Here is a 23,093-nt window from a genome sequence, read left to right on the forward strand (position 1 = left end):
TAACGTCACCTGTCTCCGGGTCACGAGGCCGTGTGCCCCCGCCGTGTGCGTCACCGCTCTCGGGGTCACGAGAGCCCGCGTGTCCCCACCGCGGCCCACCCCCGCGTGTTCCCCGCCGGCCTCCCTTGAAGCCCGGCTCTTCCTCTGCCGCCGGGACTCCCAGCCAGATGGGGCGCAGGGAGCCGGAGAGGGGTGGGGGCGGGGCGGGGGCCGTGACCCAGCCGCGCCCCCGCCAGGACCCCCGCCCGCCACCCGCACACGCCTTGTGGGGCAGAGCGTGGGTTCGCCCGTGGGTCCCCGAGGCTCCGCGGCCCTCGCGGCCTGTGCCCGATCCCCAGAGCCGGGGCGGCCACCTGCGGCCCCGCGGGGCACGGACGCGCGGACTCGGGCTCGTGGGAGGGACAGACACGCGGACTCCCGGCTAGCCCGGCCCGGCAAGTGCCGGCTCAGGAGCCCCCTGCAGGCTGCCTGGCCTCGGCCCTGGCTCTGACCAGTTCCCGGCGGCCGAAGGGGACACGGGCCCCAGGGGGCACCAGGGGCGGGCCTCAGGGGGCACCAGGGGGCACCGCCGAGGAGCCCGGACCCCAGCAGGCAGCAGCCTCCCGCCCTCCTCCGGGGCGCTCCGCCGCCCTTCCCCTACCCCCTCCCTCCCCCCTCACCCCCCCTCCCCTCCCCTCGCTCACTCCCCCTTCCCCCTCCCTCCACCCCCATGCGTGCTTGTGTGTGTGTGTGTGTGTGTGTGTGTGTATTCTGCTCTCACTTCTGCTGGCCTGTGTCTGTTTCCACCCTTCCTGAAGCCAAGGTGAAGCCCCTTGGCCGTCCCGTGGGACCCCCTCTGGGTGCCCGCCCCGCCCCGCCCCTGCCTCGCCCCTGCGGGTCCCAGCCCCTGGTCCTGGCTGCTCGTCTGGAGCTCAGCGGGGACCGCACTGCTGCTGCGGGAAGGCGAGCGCCCAGCAGCCCTCTGAGGCCTCAGCCCCCCGTGCCCGCCCCGGCTGGACCTCGGCTGGGGGGCCTCTGCCCCGCGGCCCAGCTCCCTGCTGCCTGAGTTCCCCAGGCCGGTGCCTGTCGCCCTCCTACCCGAGTGCCCACAGCAGAAGGTGCCGGCCGCTGGGTTCCTGCCGCCAGCTTGTTGCACCGGCCAGCGCCGCTGTGTCAGGGGCTGCAGGAAGCCGGACGCCCTGCTTCGCCAGGAGGCAGCCAGGCTGCAGGTGTGTGCGGAGCTGGGGCTACGCGGTGAGGCGGGGAGAGGCCCCTGCTGAGCCCTGCAGGTGTGTGCGGAGCTGGGGCTACGCTCTGAGGCGGAGAGGCCGCTGCCAGCCCTGCGTGGCCCCCGGGCACACAGACTCACTCGGCGGGACTGGATGTGTCAGCATGTTGGCCACACACCCCGACTGGCTGACGCGACTCTTAAAAGGCCTGGAGGAGCGTCTGCAAGAGGCTCGCGGCGGTGAGAGGCATGTCTGTCCCTCAGCAGCAGAAGCTCCCCAGCTGCCGAGCCCTGGTCCCCGAGCCTCCAGCTCTTCCCTCCGCAGCCCCACCTCGGGGCCCTGCAGCCCAGGCTCTGCGGCAGGTGTGCCCTGAGCACCCTGCACACGGAGGGTTAACCTTGCAAGGGGCAGCGACCATATATGGGAAACCCGGCCCTTTGAGCCTGCGAGGAGCTCCCGTCCTGCCTCTCTGGCTGCGGTCCCAGTCTCCCGGCCCGGTGGCCGCCCCGCCACCCCGAGCATGCGAGTGGTGCTGGCCATGGCTGCGTGGATCGTCGCCCTGCTGCCCCGGGAGGGGGTCGCTGCCGGAGCTCTGCCGGGCATCGAAGATGAAGCCTTCAGCCAAGCCTGCGTCCGGGCTCACAACAAGTTCCGATCGGAGGTGAGCCCCAGGGCCAGCGACATGCTGTACATGGTAAGGGGCGCCCACCGCCTCACCCGGGGATCCTCACTGCTCCAGAAGCTCCTTTCCATCGGGACTAGGGGGGCAGCAGACTGGCCACCATGATGGAAGGGATCGGGAGCCCACCCGTGCCACTCTCCCCCCCCTTCCCCCCCGCCAGCGCTTCCCGGCGGCTCACACACTCCACACTGTGTCCCTGGCTTTCTTCCCTGTCTGCGTTTTAAGGGTGTTTGTCTGGTCTCTGAATTTACTTTTTTTGCTGATGGCAGAGGATTGACTTTCTCAGGAAGCGGCACAGGCTCTCGGGAAAGGAACAGCTGAGCTGGGGTTCAAGTCCCAGCTGCACCGCTGGCAGCCCAGCCTAAGGCTTCTGGTTCTGAGCACCTGGGGTGGGGGGTGGGGGGTGTTGCTGCTAGAACTACAGACTGGGCCCCACAGCATCCGTGTCCTTCTGGCCACAGTAGCTGGTGTCACGCAGCCGCGAGTCCACACCCCGCGGTCACCAGGCTTCGTGCTGGCCTGTCCGGGCTGGACGGCCACATGCACCCGAGGCGCGGGGGGCCTGTGTCCCCCAGCCAGCAGGCCACCGCCGGTCCTCCTCCCTCACGTGCTCACCTTGCCCCCCGCGCCCACTCCTTGGCATCGGCTCTCAGTCTCCATTGGGAGGAACCTGAGCTTTCCCGGGAGGCTGGGCCCCCGGGTGAAGGCTGAGCAAATCAGGGCTCTGTGCCCCCGAGGGTGGTAAAGGGTGGGGCCTGCTCAGGGCCGGGGCGGGGGGCTGCTCAGGGCATGGGTGGCAGCTGCTCAGGGCCGGGATGGGGGGTACTGCTCAGGGCGGAGGCAGGTGGTGGGGGGACTGCTCAGGGCCGAGGCGGCAGGGGGTGGGGGGGACTGCTCAGGGCCTGGGTGGCAGCTGCTCAGGGCCCGGGTGGGGGGCTGCTCAGGGCCTGGGTGGCAGCTGCTCAGGGCCAGGGCAGGGGGCTGCTCAGGGCTGGGGCAGGGGGCTGCTCAGGGCCAGGGCGGGGGGCTGCTCAGGGCCAGGACGGGGGGCTGCTCAGGGCCGGGGTGGCGGCGGGCGACGTTCCCGGGCTCCCCGGTGGTGCGGCCTGCAGCGTGCAGCCTGAGGGGTGTGAGGGGCCCTGCCTGCCACACCAGCCGCATGAGGCTGGGGGGCCTCTGACCAGCTTTCTCACCTCCCAGGGTGGACGCCGATCCCTCTCAACTTTTCCTCCTCTCTGTAATTGAAAGATCTTTATGAAATCTGGTTTTCATTCTTGATTCTCCTACTGTTTAATGTTTCTTTTTGCAGACTTGGGACCCGGCACTCGCCCGAATTGCCAAAGCCTGGGCCAGAAAATGTAGGTTTGAACACAATGGACAGCTGCACTCAAAGACGCTGCACCCAAACTTCACTTCGGTGGGAGAGAACATCTGGACTGGGTCTGTGTCCATATTTTCTGTGTCTTCAGCCATCACAAGCTGGTACGATGAAGTTCACGACTATGATTTCCAGACGCAGAAATGCAACAAGGTCTGTGGCCATTACACTCAGGTAAGTGTCTGCCCTGGATTCTCTTGAAATCAATCTTTCTAACAGTAAGGAGAAAACTGGAATCTGGCATTCGGAAAATCCATAGTAAGCTGCTGCACCTGCAAATATGAAAGAGCCGGGGGTGCAAGCTTATCTTAAAAATAAATGCATGGGCAGAAGCGCCTGGGTGGCTCAGTGGGTTAGGCGTCTGCCTCTGGCTCAGGTCATGATTTCGGGGCCTGGATGGAGCCCCGCACCCCATTTCCCTGCTCAGCGGGGGCCTGCTTCTCCTTCTCTGTCTGCCCCTCTCCCCACTTGTGCTCTTTCTGCCCGTCTCTGTCTTTCTCAAATAAATAAATAAACTGGAGCAAATTGCAGACACAGAAGAGGTGGTGCATGAAGGGTTCCGTTATGTGCATAAACATAAAATGTGAGGCTCACCAACCTGGACAGACTGAATATTCTGGTAGCAGTACCTCCCTGGGGCACTTAATGCCATTTGAGAGCCACCAGAGGACTTTAGGAGTGAACGGGTTTTCGGGTGTGCATCTCCCATGGAATTGGAGGCCCCTGACTTGGGACCATACAGTTGGGGGAAATAAGCTCCCCTGAAGGAACAGCGATTCCATGTCCCCCTGTCCTGTCAAGCGCGGTGGAGAGCCAAGACGTGTCACACGAGGAGGAAGACAACCATGGACAGGCCAGCATGTAAACGCATATAACCCTCCTGCACCTATTCCGCCCCCAGATCTCCTGTATTCCGTCCCAGTGGCCACATTCAGAGGCTCCCGACTGAGACTGTTTTGCTTTAACTCAAGGTGGCTAATTCATTCCCTTTCACTTCCCGGCCATCCCTGTCACGCCAGTGACTAAGGTGCTGAGTCATGTCTGACTGATTCTAATGGACAAGAATGTGTTGAAATGAGGAATGAGGGGGAAACATTGTCATGAAGCGGGAGAGCGAGGTTCTTGTCTCACAGAGTCAAAGAGTGAGTCTTGGGATGCAGGACAGTGAGCCAGAGCGACAGCGTTGTATCGGGTGAGGACGCGGAGAGAGCTCTCAGCAGTGGGGGGTCCGGACCGGTGTGTCCCTTACTGAGAACTGACTGGGAAGCTTGTGGCCTTGAGATCCTTGTGCCGTCCTGGTTTGAGTGAGGACTCGTGATACCACTTTAATGGCTTCCTTTGGGGCCTGGTTTTTTTTGCTTCACAGGTGACTGTCATAAAAATGACACCCTCCCTGCCCACACCCAGGGCAGGGTGGCCTGCTTGCTCCCTTATCTCTGGCTTCCTTACATCTCCGCATTTTTGGGATTTCTGTGAGCCTGATCTTGTAGCCTTCTATCTCTCCCTACCTAGCCCTGCTGTTCCTTACTCACAAACAAGGTAGTTACCTTGAATTAATAGGGGTTTTTAAAGAGCAAAATGTTGTTGGAAAGACTTTCAACGTAATTCAGCCTATAGAGCCTCTCCTGTCACCTACCTGTGCTGTTACAGGTAAACAGGTTTGGCATGGCTCTGTATTATTATGATGTGAGAGGAAGGGCAGATTTCGGTGACATTTTCATCTCAAGATCATCCTAAGCAAGGAGGAGCCATCAAACCACCAGTAGCACTGACCCCTTTCTTGAAACTATAAATAAGGTTTCCCCTACATGTATCCCATAACCATTTATCTTGGCTTATGTTTACAAAACATTTTAATCAGAAAATTGATTCCATCAGAATTCCATACATCCTAGCGGGCCAGAAAGCCAAATCCATGTGGTACAAGTGGTACCTGGTGCCATTAAACACGGCGCTGGTGAAATCTCCGAAAACTGTCATTTTGAGAGTACCGACTGTCATTCATTCCCTGTTTAAGCGTCTAACCTGCGCCAGGTGCCATGTAAGGCGGCCACCGATCACAGGTCTCTGCAGACCCCTGCGAAACAGAGCCCGGGAGAGCAGCTTACGTCCTAACACCGTGTGAGGACTACAGCTGCCAAGCCGGGAACGTGAGCAGGAATCCGGGGTAGGGCAGGGAGTGGAGGACGCAGGCGGCGCCTGGCCCTTGGGAGGTGACTTGTTCCAGGAGAGACGTGTGTTAGTAGATGTCAGAGGGGACATGCCTGGGGCGACGTGGAGAAGCCGGCAAGGTGCCGTGTGAGCAGAGGACACGGCAAGCTATCCGGGCAGAGGGGGGAACAGGCGGCGGCAGTTGCTTACGCAGCCAGAGCCGGAGCCCTTGGTTCTAGAAAACGAAGTGAGAGTTTGTCAAATGAAAAGGAAGAGGATTCCAGGCAAAATGAACAGGGTGTACAGTGGGTACCAATGAGCCTTGAACCCCAGAAGAATGGCTAGTGGCCCAGCACCCCGAATACACGAAGATCAAAGGGCTGGTAAGCTGAGCGCAGACCCCTAGGCGACCAGGTCACGCTCCATGTCCATCGTCCAGGGACTAAGGACCAAAGGCAGGAACTTAATGTGACATCAAGTAGACTTGAGATTTCAGAGCTGGCCCTCCCCAAATAGCCAAGCGCACTTGTAGGGTGTCTCTTATATCTGGGATGAGCGGAGAAGGGGTAGCATTGGGGCCTGAAAGAGTCCACTCCTACGCAGGTGTCAGGGCCCAAGCTGCAGATCCTTCCCTGTTCTCTCTCTGAGACGAGCACCTTCTGCCCCTGGGGACCAGGCCCAGGGACACCTGGGCTGGGGCAAGACAGCCGCAGCAAGCACTCTGAAGGGAGCTTGGTACTCCGCTCCCCGCGGCTTAAGGTGTCACTCGCAGGTCACTGCAGACCTGGGAGGGCGCCGCAGTCACACCCGGGTGCACCCACAGGCGCAGAGGGGTCCGGACGCTGTTGCGCAGCTCTTGCATCCCGCGCACACCCAGTCTCAGCTGGTCTGCAGGAGACCCTGAGAGCCTAGCACCCCTGCAGGGCCTGATTTCTGCTCCAAGGAGAGGAAAGAGACGCTCCTGAGCCTGGAAGCTGCGAGCCGCGTGGGCCCGTGCGCTCTGTGAGAGAGGACCTGGCCGCCCACGGGGGGCCCACCATGCGGGGCCCATCCACTGCTGCTCTCCTTGCAGAAGTGAGGAGTGAACAATGTCTCTGGGTTGGGGGGTGGCTGTTCACAAACCGAGGGGAGGTGCCCTGGTGCCCACGGGTGGCCGGGCCGGGTCCAGGGAGGCTGCTGAAGCTCGGCCCACCACTGTGTGGACGGGAGACCCGGAGAGTAGGATGCGGGTGACGGTCCGGATCCTGGGGAGTTGATGCAGCTTCCGAGAACACAGCAAACTGAATGGAGCCCAATGCTGAAGGAGATAGAACTTGAAGAAGTTACTGGGAGCTGCTATTTTATATTATGACTGCTTTTAAAAATTTTGTTCCTGGACGCCTGGCTGGCTCAGTTGGTTGAGTGTCTGCCTGAGGTCATGATGCTGGGGTCCAGGATGGAGCACTGGGTCATCCCCCCACCCCAGTCTGGGCTCCTGCTCAGCAGGGAGTCTGATTCTCCCTCTACCCCTCCCTCCTGCTCACATTCTCTCTCACATAAAATAAAAAATAAATCTTTACAAAATAATAAGATAAAATGTTCGTGGATCTGATAAAATCTGGATCTCTGACATTTTTAAGCCCCAGCTTCTTGGACACTGCAGTTCTTTTCAGTTTTGGTTTAGACGCCATTCATTCTTTGCAGCTGATTAAGCTCTAGAAGCCTGAGAATAATGTTTGAAACACGGTTAATAAAGCTCTTTGCCTAGTACAAAAAAGAGGAAGAAGAGGAAGAGGAAGAAGAGGAGGAGGAGGAGGAAGAGGAAGAAGGAGAAGAGGAAGAAAGAAGGAGAAGTTGTTTTCTCAGGTGACACAGCTCGCAAGAGGAAGGAGCTGGGTCAGGCATCAGGAATGGGTGAGGAGTAATAGTAGGATGCATATGAATCATCTGGTCAGGGCGGGTACTTTGTGGGCGTTAACAAAGGTTAGATCTCTTGTTTTTTTAGCAGCTACACTGGAGGAACACCTCAACAGCCTGGTTAAAGATGACTTTGTGTTACAATGTAATGGTTTCATCCTTGCAAGAAATCTTATACTGGAGAGTCAAGACTACTCAGCTGCCATTTTAAACTCTTGCTGGAGATGACCTCAGGTGGCAGTATGACCTCTCACTTAGCCTCATCTTCTGTTAATAAAAAGCAAGCTATTTTCAGATTTTGGCTGGTGGGGGTTCGTTGTACGGAGTAAAGACAATAGACGTAGATCCAATTACTCACTCATACAGGTTTGGGATTTCTTGACACATTAGGTCAACGCTTCAACACTCCAGCTTGGTCTCCACTGGAGATGATAGGTTTGCACTCTGGAAGAGTTCTGGTACATTAATATGGGAGATTATTTTGTTGCAGGCAGTCCGCCCTTATAAAACTTGGGAGTTGCCTGACTTCAAGATAGGGGCAGCTGCTTAGGTTAGGTAGTGCTGAGAATGAGCCCTAATTGGCACCACAGATCTCATTTTTGTTCAGTCTAGGCCGCACTGCCACCCTCTTGAGATCATTATTTTTACAGTTACTCAACCAAAGGAGGTGGGACACGTTTCAGTTTCTCTACCTGGTTTAACATATGTTGCAGTGTTACTACGCTTGTGAGATGGTGCCCGATATCGAGCCAGGAGAACTCATACTGAGCCTTGAAGGATGTTGGGAAGGGGATGTTAGCTCCAAAGGGCAGAGGTGTCTGCCCCAGTAGGCTCCCAGACGGAATGTTTTTGTTAGAAGGGTACAGAGAGTGGTTCCTAGTTCCGTGAAAAGGGAAAGCACTTGGATGGCAGCGTGCTCAGGGTGTGAACTGTGCCCACAGTACGTTGTGGTGAAGCAGAAGTAGGTTTCAACGCTCATCTGCAAAACCAGGGCCATGTCTCTTTAGTGATGTGTCATGAAGTTACACCTGAGGCTGCATGTAAAGCGCTCAACACTACCTTGGCCTCAAGTAAATTCCCAGTAATCAGTGGTTCTCACTATTTTTTTATAATTACTTATTTTTCTTCACCATACTAAAGGAAATGAAAACATACAACAGGAATCTGTCTGATACAAAGATAGTCTTCAAAAATTTTGAAACAGAAAAAAATTAGAGAATAAAACATGAACATGTGCTGAGGGCTTGCTAGGCTGCAGCAGCTGTTCTGAGCGCTTTCTTACTAGCCCACTGAGAATGTCGAAATAGGCCCGTGGAGTCGGTAGTGTTATCTTCACTAAACAGTCAAGGAAGCCAAGGCCAAGGTCACACGGTGAGTGGCTGAGCCGGAATAGGAACTCAGTCATTGTAACCCCAGAGCCCACAGGTTGAACCCAGAACCTGAATGCCCATACCCATTTCAAGCTTTTGAAAAAAGACCAACTGGAATGAAAAGTAAACCGTGGGACATCTGTGCAGTAAAGTAGTGAACCCAACAGCACAAATGGATCTCAAATGCTTATGCTTTGTGCAAGAAGCCAGGGTGGAAAAGCTACATTTATATAACATTTGATTCCATTTATATAACATTTTGGAAAACACAAAACAATGGGGACAGAAAACAGATTGGTGATTCCCAGGGGCCAGGGCTGGGGGCAAGAACTCATCACAAAGGAGCACAAGGGAACTTTTGGGGGTGATGGAAATGTTCTAGGTTGTGGCTACACAGCTATGTTTTTGTCAAAACTCATGGAACTGTATACCTAAAAAGGATGTCATTTACTCTGTGTTAATCACAAACTGACTTAAAAAGAGACCAATTAAAACAAAATGAATGCAGGGCACCTTGGTGGCTCAGTGGTTGAGCATTTGCCTTTGGCTCACAGCGTGATATTGTTTCTCCCTCTGCCTTTGCCTCTGCCTCTCTCTCTGCATCTCTCATGAGCAAATAAATAAAAATCTTAATAAGTAAATAAAACGCAGTGAATGGAAACTAACATTTCATATCCTTGGAAACAGAACAGAAAACAAAAGCCAAAGGTAAAAGCATTCAAGAGTTGTGTGTGGGAAGCCCAAAGATGGAGAATACTCGAGGTAACAAACACCTGAAGAAAGTGCTCAAAGATCAAAGGATAAAAAATATAAAATGATGTACTAAGGTGATAGTAAAAGGAACACACGGGAGACATTGCACCCAGTTAGCGTGCATAGTAATCACCCGAGGAACTTAAAATATAGATTTTATTCTTTTTTATGACTGAATAATATTCCTATATATGTAACACATTTTCCTGGAGAACAGATTCTATTTGGTCCCAGTCCAGCTCCCAGCTCGGGCCTGTGCACCGCGTCACCATCCCCATTCCCTGGTCCCAGCCCAGCTCCCAGCTCCCAGCTCCCAGCTCAGGCCTGTGTGCCACCCACCCGCCCACAGGCTTTGCTCCCACATTCAAGCCTTGTGTGTGGTCGGTCGTCCCCGCTTCCTGGCCTTCCCGGACACCTGCCTCAGCCGCTCCTCCCCAGTACCCACTACTTTATTTCTGTGCCAGAAATGGTCTCGTGTTGTGTACGTTTATCTCACACGCTCACAGCCCAGTAATAACCATCACAAGTCCCATTTCCAACTGAATTCTGAGCGCCGGAGCACCCCTGGCAGCAATGGCTCTTCCTGAGGACAGTGAGCGCCCTGCTGTGTGGATGAAGCCCTCATCAGCCTCACACGTTCACCTTCCTGTCTCTCCTGACTTTCTCTCAGGTCGTCTGGGCAGACAGTTACAAGGTTGGCTGCGCAGTACAGTACTGTTCCACAGTTGCCGGCCTGCAATTTTCCAACGCAGCGCATTTCATATGCAACTATGGACCAGGGTAAGTATCCAAATCAACCTCTTTCTAAAAAAAATTTTTTTGAATCTACTTTAGAAGTCTTATCTTCATTATAGAAATTTGGTATAAGGAAAGTGTAAAAAAGGAAATTAATATCCTCGTTAATTCCTCTATGCAGGGATTTACTCCATTAATACCTGGTGCTTTTTTTGTAATATATGCGTGTCTGTGTGCACCCTTTACAAGCACTACATAAACACAAAGAGTGGTATTTTTGAGTGGTAAGACTAAAATGTTCTTAGGGATGTAGATCAATGGGAAACAGTAATAACACCCCAAAATGGGAGGACTGATGTTGCTTCGTATGTGTGGGTTTATTACAAACTTGGCATGTTTTACACAATTTTCAAAACAAAAAAATCTGAATTTCTCAACTTACATAATTTATTTCATTTAATTTTGCAAGTTTTGGTTTTGAAATGGGTACAGTTTTTCTTCCTTTGGAAATCAGGGTAGACCCATGACATACTCCCTCCCCTAGCTCTCTTTAAACATATATGTGTGTTTATGAATCCTACATGTCATTTTTGAGAAAATGGAGATCATACTGGAAACGCACGTTTTATACTTAAAATTATACTAAGAGCATTCTCCACATCATTAAACTTTTAAACATAGTGTCGGTAATCAGAAAAACAATGAGAGCAGTGCTTCACAAAGGTGGCGTTGAAGGTGGAGGAGGGAGCCCCTGTACCTCCCAGAGCCAAAGCCAAGGCTGTCAAGGCCAAGAAGGTGGTGCTGAAAGGTCTGCTCTCACCACACCGACTCAGCTCCAAAGGCAGCCCAAATACCTGTGAAAGGGCGCCTCCACGAGACCGGCTTGATCACGGTGCCTTCGAGTTCCCCCGCTGCTGAGTCAGTCATGAAGGAAGCACAACACAACCATGGAATCACCATGGACGTGCGCTAGGCCACGCTGAGAAGCAGCTCCGCGACCTCATGGCCCGGCCGCCGCCCCGTCAGGCCCGATGGACAGAAGCATGTGTTCCCCTGGCTCTTTACTACGGTGCTTGGGTTGTTGTCCATGGAACTGAGTACATCTAGGGCACCTGGGGGCTCAGTCAGTTAAGGCTCTCCCTTCAGCTCAGGTCCTGATCCTGGGGTCCAGGGATTGAGCCCCCAGAGGGCTCCCTGCTCAGTGGGGAGCCTGCTTCTCCCTCGCCCTCTGCCCTTCCTAACCCCGCTTGTGCCCTCTCTCTCTCTAATAAATAAATAAAATCTTAAAAAAAAATTGGGATCATGTAACCTGAGTCCAGCTGATTAAACATATATATTTCCACTATAAAAAATAAAGTAATACTTACACAATGCTTACTATATGCTAAACACTTTTTAAAAAAGATTTTATTCATTTATTAGAGAGAGAGGCTCACATGGTGGGTGTGCAGGTGGAGGGCTCAGGGAGAGAATCTCAAGCGGACTCCACGCTGAGCATGGAGCCCCATCTGAGGCTCCAGGCCACGACCCACGAGATCAAGACCTGAATGGATACCAAGGATGCTTAACTGATGGAGCCACCCAGGCCCCACTCCACACTCTTCCAAGGGCTTAGCACATATTTACTTACTTAATCTTCACGAAACGTCTTGAGACAGGTCCTCTTACCATCCCTGTTTGGCAGATAAGAGAATGGAAGTGCTGACCGGGTGAGTAGTCTGCCCAGGGCTCCAGAGCTGGTGACTATTTCACATGTCACCGTGTCATAGCTGGACGGTGACCTGGGCTGTCTGGCTTCTGGGTCTGTGCTCTACGTGGTCACACAGCAGCTTCTCCTACTCAAGAGTTTAGATTGTCTGTATTTTCTTTTACTATCTGATGAAAAACCTTGTATAGAACTTTGGTCCTAACTTTGTGGATTTCCCCACAATTCCTAGAAATACTATACCAAGTAAAAGGTATGATCATCTTTAAGTTTTTAAAGATGCATACGGCCAACTTACCCTCTGCTGTTATACCGATGTATACTCCTTCGTTAGAACTGGATGTTGTATTTTTTTAGTATTTTCTAATTTGATTCAAAGTGTCACCTTGTGTTTTCTTTTGCATCTCTTTTTGACTACTAGTGATTAACAGATTTTCATCTGACTGCCTACTCACATTCCTTCTTTTGTGAATCCTATAGTCTGCTAATTTTTCCACTGGAGTGATTCTCTTAATGATTTATGGAAGTTGTTTATACTTTAAAGCTTTTAACTGTCATATATACAACAATCTTTTCTTTAATCGGTTGACCTTGAATTTTGTTTGAATTTTACCAATCTTTGGGATTCCAAAAGATATGCTAGAAGGCGGCTCTCTTCCCCTAAAATTCAGAAGAAATGTTTGATAGTCTGAGTGTAGGTGGGAGTGGAGGGACCAAAATCAGGTGTCAGCTTTGACTGAAAACCCCAAAGTCAGAAAATAGGGAATAATCAGGAAAAAACAGCCAAAGCCATTAAGTCAATCAGTGGTGACTTTTCGCAACATCTATATAGTTTAATGGTTAAGATGCAGGGTCTTGAGACTCACTTACTGTGGGGCCCTGGACAAGTTACTTAACCTCTCTGAACCTCAGTTTCCTCTGTAAAAGATCAGGATAATGAAAGCACCAACTACTCACCAAGCAGCTATGAAAATTACTTGAGAAAGCGATGTGAAGCACCAGGTTATGTGCAACAGCTGGCAAAGGTGAATATTTGAGAAGTATTCAGATATTGTGGTTACAACAAGGAGACACGGAGGTGAAGTCTCCTGGTTTAGACTCCCTTTAGTTCACTTCAGAGTTCTAAACAGTAAGTCGTAACACTAATAACCAGTTATAATGCTTCTGTAGGGTGACATTCACTTATTCATACAAATCAATGGGTTTATACCTTCAAATATTCAACAAGTATTTGTTTACTGAGCTCCGAAGGAGAACCAGCCAGTCGGAGTCCCCGCTCACATGGGGCACAGAGACAATAAAAATACAAGTAAAATAACTGCATGATGAAAGGAGTCACGAAAGAACTAGCACTACTACTGTAGTCAACGCTATCGACGGGCAGGGGCTTTACTTGGATAAAGTGATGTATTTGAGTGTAGGCATGAAGAAGAGAATCCGGGCGCGTGGGGAACTTTACAGACGTCCTGCAGAAAACACCTGCAAAGCTTCTGCGGCGAGGATTCTGGAGAGGACGGAAGAGCAGAGTGCGAGGGCCACCGGGTGGCCTGCCCCTGGCCAGTCAGCTCAGGCCTCGGGGGCCGGGGCTGCGTTAACTGTAGCCACGTCGCAAGAGGAATCACCCAGGTCTTTTAAGCAAGTGAGTGACAGGACCTGCTTTTTTTTTTTTTTTTTTAAATTTTTATTTATTTATGATAGTCACAGAGAGATAGAGAGAGGCAGAGACACAGGCAGAGGGAGAAGCAGGCTCCATGCACCGGGAGCCCGACGTGGGATTCGATCCCGGGTCTCCAGGATCGCGCCCTGGGCCAAAGGCAGGCGCCAAACCGCTGCGCCACCCAGGGATCCCCAGGACCTGCTTTAAATGGGAGATCGTTCTGTAGACACGGAACACGGACTGGAGAGCACAGTGCGGGTGACGGGCACGGGCACTAGGTCGGGATGTCCTCAGTTTCTACTCCTTCTGGTGCAAACAGTCCTAGGCCCCCATACCACAGAATTGTAAGAAGTCCAGTACCACTCCCGCCCCCCGTATGTCTGAGATTTCCAAAGGGTGGGGTGCAGGGCGCCTGGTTCTCCTGTCACCTCGAACTCCTGCTCCAGAGCCCCTAACTGCTGGGGAGTTTCGACCCCTCGTCCTGGCTACTTCCGGTCATTCTGATCGGCATGTTTCAAACGTGGACACAACTATCCCTTCCTTCCCTTGGGCCTCCCTGAGCAAGGTGACCTTGTGACAAGCGGAAAAGAAGATCCCGTGTGGAAGAGGAAATGACAATCTTGACCAGCAGATACTACCTCCTGTACCCTGCCGTAATGACCCTTACTTATATTTACCCTTTTCATTAAAAATCTTATCTTGGGGACGCCTGGGTGGCTGTGGCTGAGCGTCTCCCTTCAGCTCAGGTCGTGACCCTGGAGTCCCGGGATTGAGTTCCGTATCGGTCTCCCTGCAGGGAGCCTGCTTCTCCCTCTGCCTGTGTCTCTGCGTCTATGTGTTTCTCATGAATAGATAAAATCTCAAAAAAAAAAAATTTTTTTTCTGGGGGGTGCCTGGCTGGATAGTCAGGAAAGCCTGTGACTCTTGATCTTGAGGTTGTTGAGCCCTATGCTGGGCACAGAGAATACGGTAAAAAACAAAGAAACAACAAGAAAACCTGACTTTTCCTGTGTCCTGGGGCCCTCTCTCTTCTTGCTCAGGCTACCAGGGAAACACTAAAATTTCTTGCTTCTTTATGAGAATCCTTCATGGCCCTGGGTCTCCATTGTTCCCATCCACATAAACGCAGGCCTTCCCAGGAGCATGTTTCTCCCGGGATGAATCTGCCATTTCCCTAATATTCACAACTGCCTTGTCTTTAGCCTGTCTTTTGGTAGTAAGTTCTCCATCTTCTCTATAGTGTGGAAATCACAATTCAACAAAGAATGAAATCGCATGAATGATTTTATTATAAACACTCTAGAACTTGACCACTCAACGAGTACTGTGCTTTCTAACAATGAAAGATGTCATTGTGATTAATGCACACCTCGGATGTCTTTTATAATTGTTACCAGAATATTCCTTTGACTATTTTCCACAGTGTAAACATGAAGATAAACTTAGTTTCTGAATCAACCTAAATTAATTTGGAGCCAAACAAGATTAGAACATGTATTTGGTGTTGGAAATGAGGCGCTAATATTTTAATAGTAATGTCTCCTTAAGTTTGGTTCTTAACCAAACTTCCTTAACTTTGGAGGTAAAGGTATAGTGTTAGGGGAGGGGAGTCCAGGCCATAAACTTGGATTAGAAAAAAGTTACATGTTTATTGTCATTCACCTCTACTGAAAATTACATTTCATTATGTACGAAAACAACGCTTTAGTCACATCAGCAGTATGTGACCTGGTGTTGGTACTACGTCTATCTTTGTAAATACCAGATATTTTCGTATCACATTCTACTTGCTGCAGATATCTTAAAATATGGTTTTAATTTATCATGAAAGGGATAAGAATCATTAGACTTCTTGCTAGGTCTTATTTAATACTTAAACAAAGAAGCACATATTGCTGTATCACAAATATTTCTAACATTTTGATCACTATTTAAACTTAGTTTCCTTTATAATCTTACAAACTTGATTTTATGCACCTAAAAACAAACATTTAGGGCACCTGGGTGGCTCAATTGGTTAAGTGTCCAGCTTTTGATCTTGGCTAAGGTCTCTATCTCGGGGCTGTGAGCTCAAACCCTGTGTTGAGCTCCACACTGGACATGGAGCTTACTTAACAACAACAACAAAAAAGTAAAAATAAACTATTTTGAGAGTCCATCGGCTCCACCATGACACAAAAAAAGTTAAGAACTCCTTTCCACAAGAGATGAGTAGGGCAGCCCCAGTGGCTCAGTGGTTTAGTGCCACCTTCGGCCCAGGGCATGATCCTGAAGACCCAGGATTGAGTCCCAAGTTGGGCTCCCTGCATGGAGCCTGCTTCTCCCTCTGCCTGTGTCTCTGCCTCTCTCTCTCTCTTTCTGTGTGTCTCTCATGAATGAGTAAATAAAATCTTAAAAAAAAAAAAAAGAGAGACAGATGAGTACAATGGCAGATTTACTGAAATGCACCTGCAAGTCTCATTATTACTACTCTGAAGATGTTCATGGGGATTTAAAAGTCTGAATGTTTCACTTTCTAGTGTGTGACCTTGGTCAATTACTTTGTGCCTCAGCCTCTAGCTGTATTGCAGATATATAAATAACAGTGTCTTACCCATAGGTTACTGTGAAAATTAATTCATTCAAGGATTCTTAGCTTAGTACAGTAGTTACTATATATTATTCACCTCACATCTTTTACATGAAAACAAACTGCCCTTTAGAAATTCCCCCAATCTCTTGTTATTTTCTTTTGGAAGGTACTCAACTCAGGCAAATGAGTCCTGTCCAATAAAAACTAAGGAGGCTTGCTAACCTGAGAAGAGTAAGTATGGGTCATGATACCTTAGGATGGGCAGTTTTTCGGATAGTAGTAATCGCACAAGCTAGACAGTTAAGTAGGCAGAGTGTTGCCCTGGAGTCAAATTCAGGTTCCCTTGGGACTCTAACATGTATACATTGTATTTTTGACAAGATAATTTCTTAAGAGCTTTAATTTCCTTATCTGTAAAATAAAAATAAATTTTCCGAGTTGTCTTAAGAATTAAATGAGGTGAAAATATAGGTTCGCAGACACAGACAGACACCATAAACTCTGTAAATGTTAACAGGCTTCTACTTCCATTTCCCTCACCAACCCTCTGAATCCGTGGACTTCTATCCTATGGATTTAGTCAAAGATTCATACTAAATTTCGTTGCAAAAAAAAAAAAAAAAATCCCTCCAAACGTACAGCTTTTTTCTATTTTATAGACAAAGCTACCGAACGCCATACAAAAGAGGATCTACTTGCAGTGCCTGTCCCAATAATGACAAGTGTTTGGATAATCTCTGCAGTGAGTAAAATGAAAAATCTACCAATAATACAATGTGTCTGAAACGATTAGAACTGTGGAATTAAGGATGCAAATATTGGCTTTATCCTAATAGCAATTTTCAGGGAAGTTGGCATCAGGTAGCAATCAAACTGATGGCTTACTGTCCTAATAATGAACATGTATTTAAGGTAAATTTAAGGAAGCCGATAATAGACTTCTTAGCTGTAATCAGTAAACGGAGAATGACTATGAGAATAAAAACTGTAGATGCAAGATTTGCTAATTTCAGCAAGATTACAAAAACAAAACAAAACAAAACAAAAAACAAACTGCTTTGTAAACTCTGAATTCTCATCTTCACTCCAGGTACAGACAGCCACCCTTTTTCAATCAGTTTTCTGAGCCAGTCATCGCTTTCCTGGTTTAACCATTCATTTCACTTAACGGCAGTTTTGCTAAAAGAACTCGTGGTAATGTGTAGCAGCTTTGCAATCTCTTCTCAGAGTATCAACATATTGACTATTTCCTTTCATGTTGCTTCAGCACTACAAAGCATAGTATTTTTTTCCCTCCAGTTAGGCAGTATAACACAGGAATTAAAACCACACATTCTTGAAATAATATGCCCAAGTTCAATTTCCAGTTCCACCACTGTGACCTTGGGCCACCACAGGAACGGGTTTCCTCAATAATAAAATGTAGATGGCAGTATCATCTGTTTGATGAAACAGATTAAGGAAAAAAGAAAAAAATATTTATATCTAGAACAAGAGTCGTGCATACAGTAGCACTCAATAAATATTACCTATTAAGCACAAATTCATCCTTCCTGTACACCCAAATGTTGAGTTTACTTGGTATTTTCTTTATGCCCAAATTTTGTGACATTTTTATGCCATGAACAATTGTCGTGGCATAAAAATGCTTAAATGCTGCTTCTTTAAAATCGGGATGAAAACTAATAATTATTTTAAATTATTTAAAGAGTAATTTAATTATTGCTACTGGTTAGCTCTCTTCCCCTCTAGAGTCTAAATTTCAAACAGGTAGGAACTATGCTAATTCACTTATACTCTACTCTGGCTGGCAAATAAGCACTAATTTGAAGGCTTATTTTCTTAAAAAATATTCCTTCTCTTTAAAAATCTAGTAATTAGTAACAACTCTGTATGACAAGAAGAAAGTTCCTGGACTTTTAGCTTTTGATTTTGGAACTAGCTTGAAATAGCTTCTAATCTTGTGGGATATTCAGAAAATTAAGGCTGTGGTTCGGTATGAAAAAGCCCTGGGGCTTAAGAAAATTAAGGGCAAATAAGCTACCATGCATGAGGGGTAAGGGTTAGAGGATAAAAGCTTTTATTTAGCAGATTCCATATCTGACAAATTATAACAAATACCAGAGAAAAAAGTTCCTTTCTGGTCCTGTAGGTACCATTGGCAAGTTTAATAAATACCCGTGGGGGCCCAATCAGGATGGTTCTGCATAATATGCCGGGTATGCCAATGATACTTGGGATGATTCTAGCAAGTACATGAATGCACATTAGTTTCAATATTCAGGAGCTGAATATTTAACATTGGAGAAAGAATATAACTAGCACAGCAAATCCTTGATTTCATGGTATTAAATGCCCAAAAAAAGTTAAAGCAGCAGCAGCTCCCTGGCAATCCACCACAGACAAAGCCCAAATACAGGTATGATGCTTGGGGATGCTCACAGACACCCAGCCAGCTCCTTGCTGGATTCCACCACAGAATTCAACAGCAGCTGGCACAGAACTGATGTAGAAAAGGTATCTATTTAATAAAGTATCAAGAAGGCTCAGGCAGATGTAGAATTTTCTACCTACTCCTCTGAATGTCAAAATCTGAATAAAGCTCAATGAAAGGAGAGGAATAATTATGACGTGATGAGAACCAAATCCCTGTAAGAGGTCACAGTCTCTTTATTACTGACTGATCATAAATAGTATATTCTTTTCAGGGAGGAACTTATTCCCAGGAAAATATTTTAATGAATTGCTCACATTGTTACTAATAATTATTTTTAGTTTTAAATTCTAATGGTTTAATTTTTAATTGTATTTATTTGTTGGTTATGGTACATAAAATGATTTTCCACTTACAATAGTGGTAAAATGAAATAAAATAAGAGCCTCACCAGTACCTATTTGTCTGCCTTTACAGCTAACCCACAGCGAGACAAAGTCACACGTATGTATATAAATCTTTAATTGTGCCTTTAAGATTTATGCGAATTATATTACTGCATTCTGAGAAATAATATTTAAGAGGATATTTATGTTTGTTTCACAGGTTACTACTCTACTGTGTATCCTGACTGGCCAGTATTTTCACGCAACAGATACTTATCTCTCTTTCTCATTGTTAGTCCACCAATCCTAATACTGATTGCTATAATAACCATTTGGGTCAAACATAGATATCCTCATTTAGTTAATCTGAACTGATAAAATCCAGAAAAAACACAATTCATTCATATGTGGTTTTTATTTTGTTTTTGTTTTTTTTTCTTTAAAATAATGGTTGGGTATATTTCTTATTTCTAATTTTAAAACATTTCAGAAAAAAATGTTGCAGTAAACCTTTAATCAAAAGAAAAATCTGTTCCATTTCCTCACTCTAGAATAAACTCATTTTTTACCTTCCACTTTTCTACGAATAAGCATTGTTTTCAGGCTGCTACGGCTGTGAATTTCAGTAAGTAGCCCAGCCTCTGTCTCAGCTTCTAAAACTACAAAATGAATATGCTAGATTTAGGTGATTCTAAATAAATGACTCCACTGGCCCTCGTTACTAAAAACATTTCTACATAATTTGTTGCATGCTGCTTCAATTCTAAACATCTGGTTTTCCCTGCTCTCTTGCAATCTGAGGTCTTTGGTTTACCACTTTCGTAGACTCATAATAGTAATTAATGGATTTAAGAGGTGCTTTTTTTGCTTGTGGGTTGTTTAATCTTAAACATAAAATAAGATCATAAAAAGAAGCCTAAATGTTTACTCATTTTCATTAAAGAGAACACTGTAAAATCTGTATTTATTTTGCTGAAATCCAAATGATGGGACATGATTTTATTTAAAGACTAACCAGTGGCATCAAACACTGGAACTGATGGACAATTACAATAACCACATTCCAAAAATCTTTACATAAACTACCTAAAAATTACACCTAAAATCATGCTTAGGCAAAACATGCCAAAACAGATAAGGTGCAATGTATACAAAGATGTAAACACCACTTAGCATTACATTTTTCAAAAAACACACAGGGAATACAATAATTCTTATTTATAAAGAACAGTTGTTTATATAAACACTATTTTGAAGAATGACACAAACTCAGAAAATGTAATCAGAGTATTCCTTATTACATAGGCTGTTGACGCCCCAGTATTTCAAAATACTTTACAAAAGGATATAGCTTCATGAGTTCTCATTTAGGGACTTTTTTTAATGCTACTTTTTCTTCTTTCTTTTTTCATCTGCTTCCATTTTAAGCTTAACTTTTTCACCTGAAAGAGCTCCCAGTTTCTTATTCTTTGCTTTCTTAACCTTTTCCTTGATGGCAGCCACATCAATTTTATTTTCAGTAGAAGCTAGACAAAATAAAAATGATACATGTAATCCTTTAGATTTTACCAAATAAAACAAAGAATATATATTTGGTACAATAATTTCAAAGTACTGTAATAGGTGAAAGGTCATGTTGTTAAATATAAAATACCTGCCTAAAGGAAAGTTAGACATTTTAGACAAAACAAATTATAAAGTACTTTAAAAATACATTAATAGAAATACACATCCAAATGACACATTAATAAAAGTACTTATGCAAATGGCATTATAGATTACCTTTTCAATTACTGAATTCAACAATATCAAAGCTGCACTTATTTTCCTTAAAGTGCACTTAAGATTATTTTTACTTATATTCTTTCCCACATTTTTAGAACTTTAGAGTACTCATTAATATACCAATTTTCCATTCTGCACATTAAAATAACATAGAATTACACTTCATGAAGAATATTAACATGTAGCCCTTCTAGCTTCCATGATTTTTACTAATAATGAAGATTTACATCAAAATCTACTTCATCTATTACCACACATAAAAACTTAAAAATAGGGGTGCCTGGTGGCTCAGTCAGTTAGGCATCTGCCTTCAGCTTGGGTCATGATTTCAGGGTCTTGGGATTGAGCCTCCAGTCTGGGTCCCTGCCTTGCAGGGAGACTGCTTGTTGTCGTCCCTATGCCCCTCCCCCTGTTCATGCTCTCTAAGGAATAAATCTTTTAAAAAAAAAACCCTCAAACTTAAAAATGAAAATTTCCAAATATTAGTTCAATAAATGACTAGTAGTATTTTATTTAATAAGATTTTAGTAATAAAGGTAATAATCTGAGAATATCTGGAGATCCTCCTAACAGAACCCAAACCATGGACTCAATGCCAAAAACGTGAACAACAGAGAGACGAAAAAAAAAAAGTAGCTTTTTCTCACCATTTAAAGAACAGTATTCAGAGCACAGAAGAATCACAAAATAAAACATTATCAGACTTGAAACCTTCACTATCATGAAATAGCTACATCTCTAATCATTATAAACACAGATTAAAATGGCTACTGAACAATCTTTAGGGTAAAACTCACAGGCTGAACAAACTGTAAATTATAATGTTTATGACACTTCTAACTTTACATAACCAATGATCTACATAGAATACAGTATTTAAACTACTGATATAATTAATATAGATACTAAAATAGTACTGGTAGGTTCGGTTTTGACCAATGGGTCAGCTACAATGATGCCAGTGACTTTTCTCCCCTCACTGTGCACTGGCTACTCTGGAAAATTACTTCAGAAAGAGTACAAGTGTTACTAGTGGGAAGGAAAATGTAGAAGAGGAAAGGATGGATCAAATACAGCTAGGAATGGAGAAGAAAAGACAAAATTGTTTTGAGTCTTGAGGGAGGGGCAGATAGAGAAAAATCCTTCAGCAGACTCCCCACTGAGCACAGAGCCTGAGGCCCGGGGCTCCATCCCAGGACCCTGAGCTCCTGACCTGAGTCACAACCAAGAGTCTGATGCTTAAGTGACTGAGCCATTCAGGCACCCACTCTGGGTGTCTTTTTAATAATAGCCCCTAAGACCTTCCTGTTATTTTGATGGTGTCCTTTAGCCCAAGGTCATCAGAAATCCGTAATAATATAGGAATGGAACTTTAAGCCACAAATCACATAAATAAAGAGAAGAAAAGCGTGACTTCTGATAAGCTCTAAGAGGCATGATAACAGAGCTTGGGGAGCTTGATGCGTTAGTTATTTTTACGTCTACAGAGGATTCACTGCTCTAATTTATAGATTCACAACGAGTCCTTGTCCAGCATAATCAGAGGTTAGGAGAGGATTGTCAACCCAGGATACTCTTAAATAGGCATTAGCTGCTAATAAAACACCTCAGTGATCTCATCTCTAGGATTAGTGATTAATGAAATGTCAAGAGAACTGATGAAAGATAATGGTTATTTCTTTAGTTAACACTCATAAAGAGATTTGGACAAATTCACTACTGGTTTACTTTTTAGATAACAGACTTCAACATCATGCCAATAATCAGAAAATAAGCATTTACCTTCCTTTGGTTTCACCACTGGTTTCTCTTTAGGTGGAATAAAAGCTTTGTTTTTTTCCTCTTGTCTCTTACTGGGAGCTTCTGCTTGTTTAGCCTGCATTATTATAAGAACGATTTATCGTTAAGTAGGAATTCAAGTTTCTATGAACTATACTATCAATGTTGTGAACTAGATAAGAGTCTTACCTTTGTGGCTTCCATTTTCTGACACTTCTTTTTTGACTTGCCTTCAGAAAATATTCACCACTAGCCAATTCTTTATCAATCTGTTGAAATCAGTATTTACAATTATATCAGAAATAAGGTAGATGGGAAGTCATTTCCTAAGAAAGGCATAATGCCCTTGGGATAGAGATAGTAAGGTCAAAAGTCTATGATTAGTTTATAAAGGCAGTGACATAAAAAAAGATGTGCTCTCTAAGCTGAAGGGAATACACACAAAAAGCACAGAGGTAGGAAAGAGGTGATGTGTTCATGAAATATACAGCGGGCTGTTTAAGATGGGATGGAACATCAATGATTCAGGAAGATGTGAGGAAACTGGAAAGATAATATGAGGTACGCTTGAAGAAACATGAATGCCAGGTGGAGAGGGTGGG

The 23,093-nt window shown here is 46.4% G+C and overlaps 1 protein-coding gene across 2 annotated transcripts; it reads left to right on the plus strand.

Moving 5' to 3' along the window:
* The first annotated feature begins 570 nt into the window (after positions 1–570).
* On the plus strand, positions 571–22,555 carry GLIPR1 (GLI pathogenesis related 1). Of its 2 annotated transcripts, none has more exons than XM_026001692.2 (6): positions 571–1,869; positions 3,200–3,442; positions 10,109–10,218; positions 16,767–16,849; positions 19,019–19,045; positions 19,148–22,555. In XM_026001692.2, the coding sequence occupies exons 1-6, from the start codon at positions 1,729–1,731 to the stop codon at positions 19,300–19,302; spliced, it is 759 nt and encodes a 252-aa protein (XP_025857477.1). In that variant the 5' UTR covers positions 571–1,728; the 3' UTR covers positions 19,303–22,555. The 2 variants fall into 2 exon arrangements, with proteins under 2 accessions (XP_025857477.1, XP_025857476.1); XM_026001691.2 differs by having other exon boundaries at positions 587–1,902.
* Positions 22,556–23,093: the final 538 nt, after the last annotated feature.

The sequence above is a fragment of the Vulpes vulpes genome, chromosome 16, assembly GCF_048418805.1.
Source record: "Vulpes vulpes isolate BD-2025 chromosome 16, VulVul3, whole genome shotgun sequence".
Taxonomy (NCBI): Eukaryota; Metazoa; Chordata; class Mammalia; order Carnivora; family Canidae; genus Vulpes; species Vulpes vulpes.